Genomic DNA, 19,007 nt, shown 5'->3' with positions numbered 1-19,007 from the left:
CTTTTTATACAATTCAATTGCTTTGCCAAGAATCACAAAGTCACGTAAAATATTGATATGAACAATATCTTCCTGTTATTTAGCTGTTGACACATTCATACTATTTTATAAATTATATTTTTGTTAGGTATAATTTTTAAAGGATTGCGTCCACGACTCCGCGATCATTCAAAATAAGAATTTCTTTAAAAATTAACAATTATCAATTTTATCAATTCTGTAAGATCTAACTAGTGCAATGTTTATACTTATATGCTATTTCGATGTTTATAAAGAGCAGATATAATTTTGCACATTTTCTGACAATTCTCGAGTTGATTTCTGAGTGATTGCGCGATGACTTTCAATTTTGTTTTCACAGAAGAGCTTTACCATTCTCGACTACATATTTGTATTGCATTTGTTTAATGAACGAATGTAAATGTTATTTCTCAATAAATATGCAAATGTTATGTTCAGTTCAGTCTCTTTGATCATTGCTTATAACTAATTGTTATGCGTCCATTGTAACTATTCGCATTTGTGCAACGTATTAGTCTAGGAATATAAACTTTTTAAAGAATTTCCTTGTCGTTTATGTGGTATATTTTTTTAAATATTTCTGTAATTGTCTCTATGGCATTATTAAAGTTGCAAAACCTGTTCTTTAAATGGTATTGGATTTTTCTACAGCGGTGCATAATTTTTGCGTCATTTACGTCTTATATGAGATACTGTGTTGTACTGAGAAGGTAACTTGTGTTGTTCGCTGTATTGCTTTGTTTTAAAATGATAGGATTTCAAGTAAACATGACATTTCATCACATTTTACCGACTTAGGACCTTGTCTGAGCACTAACAATGACCAAATAGCGTGAATTGAATGAATTTGTACGGCCCTATTCCGTTTCAAATAGGACAGCGTCATTATAGGTCACACTCACAAGGGACATAACATCTATATTACCAAGATCTGCTTGTATTTATAAAAAAACACATAAGTTTAGTTTCTACATAGCACAATATTTATTATAACTTGAACTGTACTGAGAAGTAGTATATATAAGTGAGCTCTCTAATAGCAGATTCGCCATTGTTCTATTATTACGACATTATTATGCATTGCATATTATGCAATACACTTTATTTAGTTTTTTATTTTTTTGCTAACTCAATCAAGAAATATCAGTGGCTCACTATAATGAGTAGTGTAGTGACTAGTGTGTCTCTAGCTTATAATTTAATGTCGCCTCGCTTGCATCGTTTGTCCTTCCGTTTCAAACGCATCTTCGTAGATTAGTATAGAGATATTTTTTAAAAGGAAGGACGGACGTCACATTATAGGGATACTAATTCGTTACGGCTGACATTGGAATGTTGGAGTGGTATTTCCTGAGAGGAAACCAACGTAACAACATAAATAAAGATACTCAACGGATATACTTTATGTCGACGAAAATAAGAAGAACGACTTAAACGACTCCGTAACCTATTCCAATCGATGTAGGAGTGAAGATAAACAAAAGTTAAATTTACATATTACACGCGATTTGCTAATAACAGCCTTTTTAAGCGATACAAAACAGTTCTTGATTTTAATATGGTTTTATTTATAGTACGAAACTATTCCACTCAACTACATTCAAACACCAAAGTTCCGATAGCAACTTCGCCGACATTCAAAACGCGAATACCATAGATTATTCAAAAACTTGATCAAAGACAAAGTTGTTTATGATTTGACTTCACTCCTTCTGCGATTGGAATAGGCTCACTCGACTTACTTTCGAACTTATTGTATCGACAGAGAATGAAGTGGTTCATTGTGTTTTGAATCACGAACACCGATTATGGATTTTATGATACGCACTGCGTCTGTTGAAAGGTTCGGTGACCTGTTACATTAGGAAAGTGATCGATTTTATTATTATCATCATTTTTGTTACATTGTATAAAACAAACACGCTTACAGCTGTCTGTCCTTATGTATGCTTAGATCTTTAAAATTACGCAATGGGTTTTGATGCGGTTTGTTTTAATAGATTCAGTGATTCGAAAGGAAGGTTTTCTATATAATACATGGATAATATAATTAAGAAACACCGATAATATTAGAAGTTTCTAATGAGAAGTCCTTAATAAATAAATTCTGTAGTATATTTGGTATCAGCATTGCACCAGCTCGCTAGTGTAGTCTTAATCTAACTAAATTTATAACACAACTTCAGTTAAACATTCACAAATGTTTTGCTTTATTTCAATATCTGTCTATATCATCGTAAAGTGTTAAAATAATGACACTCGGTACGCAATGTGCACTCGACTTTAGCTTCACTTGCCATTATTGTGAATGATATACGATTAACACTAACCGTTCGTCTTAATACTGATTTTAAAATCGATGTTTATTTTGGAATAAGCGCAGTACGTTACATCTTTTATTACAAGTAGTTTTGACATCGTTTATAAATATTGTTTCGTAAATAAACATCGCCGTTGTTGCTTCGGTTTCTCTGTTTCGTCGGAACTATCATCCGGGAACTATTGCTTTGTATAAATATACATAATAATTTGTATGCTGAATGAAGTTTTTTTTTTATGGTATAGGTTGGCGAACGAGCATATGGGCCATCTGATGGTAAGTGGTCACCATCGCCCTTAGACAATGACGCTGTAAGAAATATTAACTATTCCTTACATCTTCAATGTGCCACCAACCTTGGGTACTAAGATGTCATGTCCCTTGTGCCTGTAGTTACACTGGCTCACTCACCTTTCAGACCGGAACACAACAATACTGAGTACTGTTATTTGGCGGTAGAATAACTGATGAGTGGGTGGTAGCTACCCAGGCGGGCTTGCACAAAGCCCTACCACCAAATAAAGTAAGTACGTGTTTCAGTAAATATGTCTGATAGAGGTAAAGGGGTGGCTCAGAAGGATAGGCTTTGAGTCACAGTTTAGGTCACCTAGTCTAATTCGGTGTCTGGATTGTCGCCAAGCATTTGTTCTATTGTGGCGTCCGTTCGTCATGGATGTTCGTATAGTCACGCATGTTGATAGCATTCGGCTGTCGGTCTGCAGGCTAGGTCGTTGAACCTGTATAATTTATGTCGGTCGCGTATCGTCCGGGGGTGTATCTTATCTTGCAGTGTGCATTTAATATTATGCAGTTCATAGATTAATATTACAATGTGCGCCTAGGTAATACGTGACGTCGCTGTTGTGATTGACCTCAGCTGTAATAGTGATTTCGATTTTAAGTATAGAATTAGAAAAGTTGAGTGCAAATTGATATGTATTATATTAATATAAATATTTTCGTTACGTTCATTATTAACTTGTAGACGAAGAAGGTCTTCAATCAACATTAATTATTTTATAGTCCCATGAATGTTTGAATAAATATCCAATTTTACCAACATTATAGCCTAAACTAAATACCTAGAAACAAATTGTACTATATTATACGATCGTGCTGTTATTTGGGACCGTACAGCGACGTTCGAAGCCGAAACAATTTAGTTTCACGCTCGCCTTAAGCGAAGTAGTCAATCTTTAAGCAAAGTTACAAACAACGTGGGTAGTTTTAATCGTCGCATATTAAACAGTAAACACCCTCTTAACATAACAATTTCTTGAAGAAACTCGGTCAAGGCGTTCGGAATAAGATTTAATATTTATATATTTTAATGTTTCAACTCGTTCGAGTTGAAGAGAATTGAACATTCTGTGTGGGAAGTGTTTTTTTTATTCCTCTCTGTGTTAATCATGTGAGATATCAAATTTCGCTTTTGTGTATCAAGGAAATTACTCATGTCTGCATTGTTTCTTGTCGTCCATTGTGTGCCTATTTGACACTGTACTTTCTGTGAAATGTGCTGGAAATTCGCGCAACAATCGACAGAAGCGCGGCTTGTTGTGACGATGACTAATTGAGTATTATTTTCAACAATATAACACTTTTTGTTGTTACGTTTTTTTTTTACCAAAATTATTTTGAAGAATTTGAAACTTCCAGAAGCAACGGTATTTTATAATTTAAATCAACGCGCTCATTATAATAATGTAACCTAAAAAGACTTTGACATTTAAGAGTTAATTATTTTTTGTAAGTGATTTCGAAGAAACCATTTGTTTTATATGGTTATTTTATAAGGCCTTGGCCTACTTTTTCATAAACAACCTTCTTAAATAATTAACATATAATATTAAGATATTAATCACGTTGAATGAATATATAAACGTGTTGTTTATTCAGTGTCGTGCGTTCAACTACCTAGGTACATAAACCTAGCTTTTATCTATCCCTACCTAGATATCCTATGATAACGAGCTACTGTTTAGTTTTCATCCAGTGGTTAGTTCATGCAAAATATATCTGAGAATCTAACCTATGTTATTCTATGAAAAATGTTGTCTATTTTTTATAAGAAAATAAAAATGCTATAAAATAAAACTGACTGATATTTCATAAAAATTCAATAGACCTTTGTCTAATCATAGTCCACGCAAATGTATTGACGGTCGTTGCTCTTAATAATAATAGGAAAAATATCGATTTGTATAACACTTAAAAATAAAGTTACAATTGATTTTATATGTCCTTCTATTGGACAAAGACATCTACAACTTCGTCAAGGAGAATATATGAAGTTTACTCCACTATTCGGTTTAACACGTAGCAGAAAATGCATATTTCCTTTAATTAAAACCCAAGCACGTATTACTTAGTTATAACAGCCGCATTCGAATTATGATTTCACTGATGACGTATAATAATCGAAAATTTTAATTACAGGTTCAGAAACAGATGGCGCGGGAATATGAACAGCTGAAGGCGACAGTAGCGACCCTACAGATGTTCCAGCATGAAGGCGAGAAAGCCATCACACCATTGACCACTGGTGAGTGTCGTTATTTTAAATGATCATATCGTCTTATCATAAATTCCTGATATCGTGATCAATCAATGCCGCTTATGATAATCCTACTTAATATCTAACATAACGATGTGATGACTAGCATGTGTTATTGTGGATCTATTTTTGTTGAGCAGTGAAAAATTGTTTGACAAAATATCTGCATAATTATGCTTCATATGGCAGTGTAAAATTTATAATGTAAACTTTACCAAGTAGTGTTTGAGTGAGTCCCTCTGGGTAGGAAGCATCAACACATACTTTTATCGTTAAGCAGCAACACTTTGTGTAGCTTCAAGCATTAGAAAGTAAAAACTTAGTTTCAAAAGTTTGTAGTGCGTTGAAGACGGGGGAGATGGATGACCACATACTGTCAGGTAGCCAGTTGACGCCTATGCCCAACCATTTCCAATAAGAAAATACTAATAGCTAATACCGCATTTCTTAAATCACTAGTTGAACTTTAGTTATAATATGCTAAGGCATTTATTAAGTTCCACATTTTAGAGATGTTAAGGTTATGATTTCCTCATCAGGGATCAGATGATATATAGATATTATAAAACCCTGCAATTCATATAAGACCGGTTACTATGTACAAGAGACCAATCGTTTTGCTGGTGTAATTCAAAGACCATTGGTTTGTTATATATGTAGGAAATTGATATCACGTATGAATAAAATAAAATATATATACAGACCTTGCTTCAAATGATTACGGTAGTTGTAAAGTGAGCAGTAGTAGTAGCAGGAGTTTTCTTAAAAATTTTTTTTTAAAGTATTTATAAAATGACATTTTAAATATTACATTATATATGAAATGAAAAATTTTGAAATGTATCTTTAGTCAATTGGTCAATAAAATATGTCATCTATCTCAAATTTATATAGAAAACCAGAATTCCTTTAAAAGGTAGAATAGAGTGGCCTCTAAATACCTTTAGAGGACGATTTTTATTTCCCGTTCGTCTTGTAGACGAATGCCTACAAGACGAACGACTGAATAGACGATAATAGTATATTCAGTTAAATTCTCAGTAGGATATAATTAATGCAAAGAACACAACCTCGGTACAGCAGAACAATCGGACTTAACACATTCAACTACAGCGCGGAACGATTGTTAGCCAAAACGATGGTCTCCATTCTAGGGCTTGTTGCGATTGTGATCGTAGCTCGTTAAACTCTGACGTATTTTATTAACACCCACTTTAATGTTTTATTAATGTTCTCATTTCGTTATTTGGGTCATTGTGTTTTTTAATTTGTATACAGATTATTAAAATTTTTATTTACCATTTAAACAGCTAAGCGGTTAGCTGATGAAAGCGGTCATCAGCGCCCTTATAAGTTAGTAGTGTTAAAATAGTTACTATTTTCAACATCGCAAATGTTTATTCCATATTTAAAATAGTGACATTCCATTTACTTAACAATCAATCTCAAAAAAATATATTATCTACAAACGGTTTGGGAAGAAACTTCTTCGACCCAAGAAGAACTACTACTGGCTAAAGAACTTAGCGGGATATATTTTTGTAGCGTTTTCTATTTCATTGCGACATCGACAGTGCTCCATACGTCCTAAAATCTTTTTTCCTATTATATTGCCTTATTCACTCCTCATACAGAAATACAGCATACAAATTATGTATGGCGTCAACCCATTCGAACTTTTCTAATACGATCAATCATAAAAAAATCATGATTATTATATATTTGAAAGTCGTATATAAGTCTTCCAGTTCTTAGATACGTGGACATATAACTTTTATCAGTAACGTATACATATAAATCGCTACAAACAATTGTAATGTAAACTGCAACTACTATAAGTATAAAATAAGATTACAGTCTTATCTATTTGACCCTAATTAATTACTAGGCGAGCAGTGGATTATAAGAGCAATGTTGTATGACATTTATGATTACTTTTTCGCTTCTAAAAGTCTTAAGTTTAAGCAATACAGCCTCAAATCTTGCCTCAATTAAAGTACTATCGAACGCAATAATGAGTATTTGAAATCGAGACGGTAGTTGCAGAGATCAGTACTCTGAATCAACCTATATGTATACAATATATTGTTGATTTCCAAGGATATGTTTTAAAATGAAATATATTTTATAAGTGTTTATATTATAGTGATTTAAAATTAAAATAAATGACGCAGTGCAGATAGTGAATGTTTAATTCTTTTTTACAAGCTTTTCAACTTAGCTAATGAATAGCTAAATGAATATTATGAATATACTGCGGTAACTATGCGGGCATGGCGTATGAAGGTATGTTTGCGTTAGCGTCTTACTTTACGTTGAACGTATCTTGTATGTTATGTTCCATATATACATATATAACGAATAATACGATCGTTGTATGTCAGTATTATAGTCCGGGATCCAAAGTCCAATCATCTCTTGCTCAATATCAAGGTAATGTTTCCTAAGTAGCTTCATTACGATGAGACGCCCAAGAATTTCCTCTACGAAAACTCTTGATTGTGGTAGCTAACAGAGGTAGCAGGGATAACATATGTTGATTTGGTGATTCTTAAAATATTACTATCGGTTTTTTTGTTTAATCTCAAAATAATTATCTAAACATTAGCTCTATTAGTAATCAAATGAAAAAATGGAACACGGATCCTGAATTATATATTAATTAATTACTAGTATTACAGTGACTATAAACATTTATGACCTTTACAGTTTCTATCATTGTTTAGTTGCGATACGGAGTCAGTTTTTCCAGAAATTAACTTTTGAATTTGCTAACATTAATAAAAAGAAGTGTATGAAATATCTAGATACTTCTGTAATAATCGAGGAGTTACTATTCGTTGATTTTTATGCAATTTAATATGATTAATGTAAATTATATAAGAGCAACCACTCATTTGCTTGCTATTTATTTTCGTTACAAACTACATATATTCACTTCTATACAGGTTTACATGTAAACCCTATTTTAAAATATCTACTTGAATAAATTTTTCATATTCAATTTGCAGATGTGTTCTGTGACAATCTGTGACGTAATGAATAATTAATAGCGTCCAACATTTAACATTCTATATGATCGAATGTTATATACCTCATTAACTAGACAATTACCAGTATACCAGTCGGTATTTATTTACTTCCACCCGCTTTAGCACAAGTGGATATTCTACCGGTATACGCCTTTGGTTTCAATGTTCTGTTATCAAGAACAAACCAAACATACCGCCTCAGATACGAGTACGAAGTGAGGCCTCGATGCTCGTAATCGAGCGTGGCGATCTGATAAAACTACTTTCCAATCTGCATGTTCTGCGATAGTCCATACTCCTACAGCAATAATCTACTCCTCTCTGAACTATAACCCCTATTTGTATTTAAGTAAAGCCTACTTTTCCTTGTGTATTTGATTTATAAGCTACGATAACTATTTATATCCACGTTTTCTATTTTTTCTTTTCATTATAACCTCTGTTTTTATGGGAATAAGGACTAGTTTTGAATATGCGTTCGGTATATTCTACTCTTCAGGTTGTGTTGTTAATTTTTCACTGTTTTAACCTTTACGTACTCGTGTCAACTATTAGCAGTGTTTGCAGATGTGTTTAAAACTTGTGAATGGATAAATTACGCCCGATATAAAACTGTATTTAAAATAATGAGGCGTTATTTAGGGAAGAAATATTTAATGCCACATTCCATAATACTACACAAACAATGTCAATTTAACATAACATGTTTATGAGAAATGAACTAGCTCAGCGTATACAAACTGCGTTTATGTAGTAGAGTCAAATTACAGTAATAGTTTTCAAAAGGTCTTCGGACTTTCGTACTTCGGATATTAAGAGTCAACAAAAAAATTGATGTTGTTACATATTCTTCAAATAATCAATATATACTCTTCATATTATAATGAAAATGAAAGAAAGAGTCATCCACCATAAACGTACAAAAATTTTTTTTTCGTGACAATCTCAAAAATTATTCAATATAGAACAAAACGTTGTAAACTGACTTTGTAGATTTGCGTGAAAAATTGTTTTATATTTCGCGCTTATATCTTGACAGAACTATGCCAGAAACCTTCAAATAACTGCCAACAACAACAGTTCCACAAAAAAGTTCTTTCACAAAAAACGTTAAATCGAATGAACGATGTCGGAACCTAATGGATTACTTACGAAACAAACTTCACTGTAATCATAGGCTTTTGTTTTTAAAAGTTTCAATAAATTGTGTGTTAGAAGTTAGAACACATGTATATAGTAGTAGTATATATGTCATACTTTTCGATTTATGACTATTAAGTAAAATACTGGTATTTGCTTCGATTTCCCTTAGCGTTATTTCCCAAGTGTTTTGTGGAATCGTACTATATATCTACAAATATAAATATATAAATATTGTTTATTTTAGTGATAAGATAATTATAGTTTAAATGTAATTTGTTCAGCTTAATTCGATATTTGCACTATGATTTATTGTCATCAGACAATTATCCTTAATTCTATTGCGTTTTTATTAAGTTTGAAGCTGATTTGGGGAGGGTCATAAGAGATTAGGCTGCAACAATAAAATAGTTTACACAATGTAATATTGTGCATACTCTAGCTTAAATAATATCCCTTCTATAAAAGGGAAAATGTTTAAACGGTTATGAATCAAATATAATTTGTACATTCATTCAACTAATTTAAAGAAAAAATAATAACGTATATTTTTCTCATCTGATTCAAATAATAATTGGTTCTGAAAGTAGTTTTCTACTTTTAATTTATGTGTTATTAGAGTTCGTTGAATCTATTTATAAATATAGATCCAACTTGAACTCTTAACATAACAACTACTCTAGTTGATACCTTCCACCCTACGAACACCATAGACACATAAATATTAATAAAACCGTACTCGGAGCATTGGATATGAAGATGGGAATGAATTTCCAATCTTCACGGCGAAGTGCAAGCACTTATCAAGATTGACTTGAGATGCTGCGGCTACACTATTGCGGAGATTCGATGCGGCAATTTTCTCATACTCGACCGGTCATTTTATCGGTTCAGTCTGAAAGGACAATGTTATATATTTATTGGTTCGAATTACAATACCAAATATAGATTTTTATCTATATCTATACATGTAATAAAATTGGAGTGTGTGATTGTAATATTAAAATAAATCAATATAACAGTTTTTACTATTTTTGCTGTCTCTTTGTTCTGACTAATCTCTGGAACGGCTGTATTGATTTTAACGGGACTTTCACTGGCAGATAGCTGATGTAATATTAAGTTACTTAGGCTACAACAATAACTTTTTATTTAATGCGCACAGCTAGTGTTGTATAAGTATTTATTGCTTCAAATGGCAATATACACTATTGATTTTTATCATATATATTTGGACTTCGACCTTGATTATACCTTTTACAGTTCTTTGCCCTACGTTTCAACATATTGACACCTGTCAGAGTTATTAGCTCACTGCTAGTTCCGAACTCTTCGTTTTATTAACAACCTCTATTTCGCTTATATTGTCTTTATTTCTTCTATAATAGATGTTTGCAGGCAGAAAAGTTAATAATGTATAGGTATTGATGTGCTGGTAACGAAGTGGGTTGCAGTATTAACCAAGGCTTTGTGTACCGACCAATAGCCTTCTTGACATCTCAGCTCGATACTTCCTTTGATAATTTCTGTAAAGGGATATCGTAACTTTAACCAAGTTGAAGTTCAGAAATTGAAGAGGGTCCTCGGGAAATGTAGTTCTAAAAGCTAGTTACTGCCGTCAAATTTTAATGTTTTTCTAGATGGTAGAGCTTTATGCGGTAACACCCATTATACCTAATAAGTATTGATATGTTATGGTTTGAAGGTAGGCTATTGTTACAACGAGCACAAAATAAATAGTATTAAAACTCTAGGGAAAGATACATTAGTGATGTAAGGAATTGCTATTATGTCTTGCAGCGACAATACCTATGTATGGGCAGTGATAACCACTTACGTATATCATTAAAATATACACAATCGTAGTAGGTACTTAGATTCTAGATCGTATTAATTAAAACGGTGACCTTAAATCTCATAGCGCTTTGCATAATGAAGAAGCGCTCTTTAAAGCCACGCCAAGCTGCGTTCACGTATAAGTCATTATTCTAGTACATTTTCCGAGTAATAAAATATATCGTTGTAATATGTTTCCTTTATTGGTTATTCATATATAATTTATATTAATGATGTCGTTGTTCATTCAATGAAATTCAATCATTGTTATTTATAATAATTAGTATCTCAACATATTATAAAATTGGAGTGTCTGATTGTAATATTAAAATAACCGTTTTTTACTAAATGTATATGTACTGTACCCTTAGTACGAGTTTGACAGTTTACTTCATGTAATTTACTTTCGGTTTTCTTTTCATACAAATCCTATCAGCGCCCCAAGCGTAAACGCAGAGGAACTAAAATCGGCAGTACGAGTTTTTATTACTAACGTTATCGACTTCGAAGTCGAAATAACGCGCGGTTTTCGACATTTTGGTAGTACGAGTAACACTTTTGACAGATTTACGCATGTAAATTGACGTTTTCGTTACTTTCTTATCGAATTTGAACTCACTGAATTTATTTCGGTGAGCGTCAGTGAAACATATTTTCGAAAATTAATTACTAAACATGTGAGGCAATATAATGCTTGAAAACTAGCTACAACTGTTACGGTAGTCTTTTAGAACATTAAAAAGCAACGAAACTGAATTCTGCGGTGAAGTTTATCTTTAATTAGCCGTATTTTAAACTAACATATTTTCTTGAGAATTGCCTTAGAAAATGTTAATATTTTTTTGCGTTAACATGTGAAGAAGAAATGAGTAATAAATATTAACTTATTTTCAATATATTTACAAATATGATACAAACGAAAGGTGAGTCTAAATATAACATATATTTTTAAATGGCATGCTAATGTATTATTTAATTACATCGAAAATAAATGATAATAATGTAAAAGAATATAATTCAATTATCATAATATCATAAAATCGCTTAAACAAAATAGTAAAACAAGTTATAATTGAAATATGTATATTGTTTAAATGAGTATTTTCAAAAACATCAAAAATACTTAACTTATTTTTGTTATTATTCCTAACAATATTGGTAGCAGTTGAGAATGCTTTGAAGGTATGATGGGGATCATGCAAAGTATAATTAACTGTCATTCTTTAGTGTAATCATTATTAATAAAAATATATACATTTTTCAGGCTATGAGTGAATCAATCCTTTATTTGGAGCAGCTATACTATTATTAATGATGATTTGGTGCAGACAATATCCAAGAAACAAGTGACCATGCATTGAACAGTTATCTACATCTCTATATAATTTCCTTTTCATTTAATTCAAACAATAAATATACTGAAAAGTGGATTTGTCTCTTTATTGAATATCTATTATTTTCTACGATATTGTAAAATGAAATTGAATTGAGAATGATTTAAAAATATGCATTATTATATTAGAAACATCTATAGGTACATTATTATACTATTATGTATGTATATTATATGTTTATATTAAATTATATATACATTATTATTATACTCAATAAATGCTTATAACTATTGTTTTGAATTCTCATAAATAATCAACGTCAAAAACACTCATTGCTTAAAAACATAGAATGTTAATAATCCTTTTTCAAAAAGTAAAAATATAAATAACAATAGTAGTATAAAACAGATAATTAAAACTATTAACTCTTTATTGTTTAATGTAAATCAGAAACTTTATGTATGTAGTGCATATAATTATATTTTAGGAAAAATAAAACAAATTAAGAGAAAGTAATTGTTAGGTATTTGTTTTCAATATATTAAACTTTATTTTCACAATGATTCTTGGAGTTAAGAGTGATAGATGTAATGTCACACTGGAAAATCAATAACTATTGTTTTGATTTCTCTCAAATAATCGACTTCAAAAACACTCATAGCTTAATAAAATAGAATGTTGTTATTTATACTTTCTCAATTATGGGGTATATTAAAACTATGAACTCTTTATTGATAAATGTCAATAAAAAGCTTTATATATGTAGTATATATACAATTATATTTTAGGAAAAATAAAAACACAAATTATGATAGTAATTATAAGGTATTTGTTTTCTATATAATAAACTTTATTTTCACAATGATTCTTGGAGTTAAGAGTGATATATGTAGCATCACACTGGAAAATCAATAACTATTGTTTTGATTTCTCTCATAAATAATCAACTTCAAAAACACTCATTGCTTAATAAAATAAAATGTTGTTACTTATACTTTTTCAATTATGGGGTATATTAAAACAGTCAATTAAAACTATGATTTCTTTGTTGTTTAATGTAAATAAAAACCTTTATATACATATGTTATATACATAATTATATTTTAGGAAAAATAAAACACAAATTATAGTAGTAATTATTAGGTATTTGTTTTCTATATATTAAACTTTATTTTAACAATGATTCTTGGAGTTAAGAGTGATAGATGTAGCATCACACTGGAAAATGCAGCACAGATGTATTTGTATTATCTAGGCTTGTATTTCTTCTTTATAACTGTAATCACAAACAATATTTTTATTAATACATTCACAAACATATAAGATAGTCATGATCATGGAATTATTTAAATCTAAGTGAACCCTAATTGAAATATAATTAATAAGGTCCATAATACATAATGGCAATTAGACATGCATATTATTGTAGTATATTGAAATAGTTTGTATTTAATTAGGATAATATCGAAATAACAAAATAATTTAAGCATAACTTTGAATTGAGATGAAAGTCACTTCATTTTAAATTAAACTTTATAAACTGGAAATAATTTAAATATAGAATAAAAGTGTTCGCAAACTAATTTTACTTATTAATAGATGCTCTAAATATGTATAAGTATATCAACGTAAAATTGTGAGGAGAATTAAATTAACAATATTTGTAGGTTAGTTATAGTTTAACACAAATTCCTCTATATTAATAACAATATTCACTGTTTATATATTTTTTAAACGTTTAGAATCTTTATTATAAACTTACGGTCCTTACAATTATTACGTATCGTTTTATTTATTTAATGTAATAATAAATTTATGTTTACGTACCTCTTGATGAATTTTATAATATAATTAATCTTTCAAACAATGTTTCAGTGTAAATTCTTCTCTTTTCACTGCTATTATAACACTTAAAAATTAAAGCATTCACCGTTCTATTTCTTATAGTAATGTAAACATTGTAAAATACGATAATATAACCTTTAAATTTTTAAAGACATTAGACAATACTTTGCGAGAAATGTCAAATACAATAAAAATGACAAAATATTTTCTTTCACTCTTTTTAGCGCGTGTAAGTGAGACGGAAATATGAATTGTGTGGTAGTCTTTTTCGAGTAGCTCGATGGCTATCATGGTTTTAACGCAAACGAGTAATGTCAAACTTATACTATCGAATTCAAATACTTCGTAAACGTTTTCGAATAGACGATACGTTATTAACGCAAGAAGTATTGAAACTCGTACTAGGGGTACTGTACACGCTATACACGGTTATGTACCGTGTAAAGCACCAATATAATATTTTTTCATTTTATAGTCTTCTCTTTGCTACGGCTAATCTCTGGAATGGCTAGATATTCTGACGATAGTTTCAATGGCAGATAGCTGATGTAATAAGCAGCAACTAAGGCTACATTTAGAATAATATAAAAAACTGACCTAACATAACTATAAACATGTTCCAAAGGAGTTAATTCATTTCTCCTCTCTTAGCCTTCCACAAGATGTGACAACCAAGACATCCTAAATAATATACGATATGACGTAACTGCGATGAGCATAACAATTTCAAATTGTTTTATAAATTTATATCCATCTAAAGATATAGCGCAAAATTTGCATTCATGAAATAGAAATCCTTGGAATATTAACGGTTGGTATTTTATCCTGTGGAATTTTAATTTAATTTCCTGGAAATAGCTTTTTATTCTAAAATAGCGGTAATTAGATATTAGTATTATGTATGTTTTTATAACTTTTTGATGCTGATTTTTTTTAATTAATATTCATATGGCCAAATGATGTTGAGTGAAATAGAACCGTGGAATGTTTCCTACAATTATAGAAGTTTTTATTTAATAGATGGGTAGAATAGGTTTAGAAACAGATTGAAATAAAAATATTCTAACTAAATTTCATTACAAAATTAACGAAAGTTCAAAGTAGGTAGGCAAGCGCTTTAATATAAGCTGTGCGTTTTACATTTCTTCATGTGTAAAGTTAAGTTTAAAAGATGATATCCTCAAAATAAAAGTAAAAACATATTAACATTAATAACTTAATCAGAATCGGAAAATAAATAAATAACGACATTAAAAAGGCTTATTACGGAATGACAAAGTTAAACGTAATAAAAATCTTTGGTCAAGAATAAAAACGGGCTAAGTGCCTGCTCTAAGTGATCTCATGAATCAACACCTAAGGGCACCATTAAAGTTAATTAAAGGACGCGACGTGGTGTGTCGTGAAGAAATCTAAAGACCTGAGACATCCCTTTAAGGCGGCGTTCATCCGGTGCGAGGTATTTACATGCATTTTTTTAGAGTAGCAAGCAGGATAACGTTTCGAGTAATTTCGTGAGTCAACACGATAGTCGTTATACTCGGAAACGCGTTGGAATTAAATTCTCAGTACTAGCCCTCGGATCGAACAACTTTTTAATTTGTACTCGACCTAATTTTGCGTTTTGGATGCCGTTATAATTATTTTTAAACATTACGCATCATTACATGGTATAAAACAAAGTCGCTTACCGCTGTCTGTCCCTATGTATGCTTAGATCTTTAAAATAACGCCACGGATTTTGATGCGGTTTTTTTTATTAGATAGAGTGATTCGAGAGGAAGGTTTTTGTATACAATACACGGACAATATAGTGACGAAAACACTGATAATTTTTGAAGTTTTTAATGTGACACCGAAAATAAACAAATTCTCTAGTATATTTAGTATCAGTATTTCGGGTCATATACGGGTCGCTAGTTACTTACAAAAGCCTGTTTGTTCTTTCTGCGTTTGAAGGAATCGTTGATATTAATTTTCTGCTCCTTTAAGGTTTGTGTGAGAAGTATTCTTGATATTGGTTTGGGAAGTCTATACAAATCTTGTCCCTTAGTGTAATAATTAAGTTTAATATTGCCTATTTACTACGACATCGTATAAGTAGCCATATTCATAGCATTATATAAATGAGATCCGCGTTTTACTTTACGAGAGTACAATTGTAGGTTAAGGGGTCAAGACAGATCCTACGATGTTTACATCTCTCGTCGACCTGTATACCGTTTGAGAGGTTAAGACTATAACACTTGAAATGTATGTGTTCTTAATACTTGACAGGTAATAAGGAACAGGTTACCTATACCCAACTAGTAGTCGCGCGCGGCTTCGTTCGCTTTTTTACGGTGTTGGGTGTGTCCTTTCTTGTAGGTAGTTCAAGTATGCTTCATACCAAATTTCATCAAATTCGGTTCATCGGTTTGGTCGTGAAAGAGATACAGACAGGCAGAGTTACTTTCACATTTATAATATTAATATAAATAATATTGTACCTCGGTTTGAAAAGAGAAGTAAAATAAAAAAAGGTTATTTATTAATTAAATTGATTAAGGTATACATTAGCTTTCGTTAATTATAAATCTAATTAAGCACATGTTATGGAAAGAGAATTTAAAAATGTTTTGAGTATCTTGTCCTGCAGTTTATATGGATAAGTGAAAGTTGATTTGGAGTAGGTAATTAGTGAACTTTAGTAACCAAATCTTTATTAGCGGCAATAGCGATTTCATAACAAGTTGAAAAACTGGTTGACATTTGTAATTTACTATCATTGATATGAATTATTCATATTTTATATTGAATGTAATATAATTTATAATATACTTCCGTTAATGTTCGGTGATTCGATATTGATTCATGAATTTTATCAATGGAAAACGATTACTCAAAATAATTAATGCGAATATTCCATACAGAATGGCAAATCTTGTTTTCTTGGATTTGTCTTGGGAAATGCACTGTTGGGTAAATGTGTCAAGAGTTATTCAGTATCCAGCGCGGTGATTATTTGAATGTTGCTGAATATCATTCGAAACTTGCAGTTTTTCCCTACGATTTTCTTGCTTAGGCGGCTAGGCAACAAATATTGTAAATGCAAATTCAGTATAGGATCAATTTTTTGACGAGTGATTCTCGATTAGGATAAATGTGTTGTCAATTGGCCACTCAAATGTTTCGTAATCGAGGATAGGATATGAAAACTTTTTCGATTGTGGTAGACAAAGTAACTCATGAGTTATTTTCCGGTTCATTTCGGTAGAATTTACGTTCCGAAATAAAGTTACCACCGTGCTAACTTTGCATTAAATACAAATTGTAAAATAACAATTCAAAAGTTCATATACTTCAGTTCTTGTATCAATTTACTTGAATAAAGTTTATTTTAATTTAGATTGTTCTCGGATAAATGAATTTAAGGATGTGTTTTCTTTCAGCATATGAAGATCTGCCAACCCGTGATCAGATGTGGGGCCCGGCGCCGCACGAGATAGATCCGGACATCTGGCCACCGCCGCCCGACCGCGACCCCGCAGCCTGGCCCTCGCCTACCAGCGTCGAACACAAGTTAGTTATTATAAAGTTTATATGTGCAACCATTCGATTTGTATGTATATGTATATACACATGTGTGGATGTGAAAAAAGACGTACAAATTCATCTTTTATACTTGCTTGAATTGGAATAAAAATGCCCTTTTATAATGTTACTTTTTATATCATCATTATAACCTATGTGAACTATATCATCAGTGATTAGTAATGTAAACTTACTTAAATTTCTCTTCAAGAAAATAACTTCAACTAGTTTCTCAGATCGATGTCTAGATTCACAGTACGTATATGGACGAAACTACCGATGCAAGTTCAGTGCCGGCTATGGTCAACTTTTTTATTAAAGTAGCATGTACAGTTAGCTGCATAATTATATACATTAAATAGCATTTATTTATTTTTATTTAATTTTGACACCAAAAGGAAGAATACCGAAAGCAATATTAATAATATATATTAATATTCGGATGGTATTGGTGTTTCCAGAATATTCATAATAAACTTCCGTTGTTTAGAGGGCATCCAGCAATGAAATCGGCAAGAAACAATCCACGTAACAACCGAACAGCTGACAGCAAGAAGACGACCGGACCCCGCAACGCGACCACATCACAACGGAAGACGTCAGACGTCAGGAATCCCAGAATAAACACGAGCAAAGGGCACAGCGGTAAGCGGACCAGTTCACATATTACAGCCATACTGCAATCAGCTCGTATAACGGTTGAATAGCTACGTTTTACCTGGCCTCGTGCAAGCAGCAGTACTGATGTGTGTGTTTTTTAAGGGTGAGTGACCCAGTGTTCCTACAGGCACATGGAATATAACATCTTAGTTCCCAAGGGTGGTGATTATTGAGACGTATTAGCCATGTGAGGAATGGTTAATGGTTTTATGGTTTCTTATAGTTCCAATGTCTATGAACTGTGTCGACCACTAACATATATTGGCCAATTTGTCCTTTAAAATAATAAATGAAAAGTAATAACTAGCGTAGCGTCAATACATTTGTATATGAAAATCAAAATAAAATTAAAGAGACCAAGTTTGTTGAATGAGAATATTAAATAAACTCTTCATATAATAATCCTTAAAATATACAACGAAAACGTAATGTTAACGACACTATAACGCGAAAACAAGTTTAGGGCAAGAACTCGAATACGAAAGGCTATTCTGTAATAATGAACTCGAAACTCACCGCAGAACACGATTGTAATTTCAGAGAATATGTGACAATGACTATAATAAATTTAACATTTAACGGACATACACAGTAACGAAAATATCGTATCACATTATAGTGATACGAACCGACTTGTGTCGGTTTTCGAAGTTCACAAGTGAGATACAAAGTGAGTTCTTACAGAATAG

General features: G+C 31.4%; 1 protein-coding gene across 1 annotated transcript in view; it reads left to right on the top strand.

Moving 5' to 3' along the window:
- LOC124538783 (katanin p60 ATPase-containing subunit A-like 1) overlaps positions 1–19,007 on the top strand; it is a 37,612-nt gene that overhangs the window by 8,106 nt on the left and 10,499 nt on the right. The window contains exons 2-4 of the mRNA XM_047115978.1: positions 4,781–4,886; positions 17,517–17,646; positions 18,149–18,303. Of these exons, the coding sequence (XP_046971934.1) occupies positions 4,781–4,886; positions 17,517–17,646; positions 18,149–18,303 (391 nt within the window). The remainder of the gene's footprint in view (positions 1–4,780; positions 4,887–17,516; positions 17,647–18,148; positions 18,304–19,007) is intronic.

Source organism: Vanessa cardui, chromosome 21 (genome assembly GCF_905220365.1).
Source record: "Vanessa cardui chromosome 21, ilVanCard2.1, whole genome shotgun sequence".
Taxonomy (NCBI): Eukaryota; Metazoa; Arthropoda; class Insecta; order Lepidoptera; family Nymphalidae; genus Vanessa; species Vanessa cardui.
This window is presented reverse-complemented; position numbering and strand designations above follow the sequence as displayed.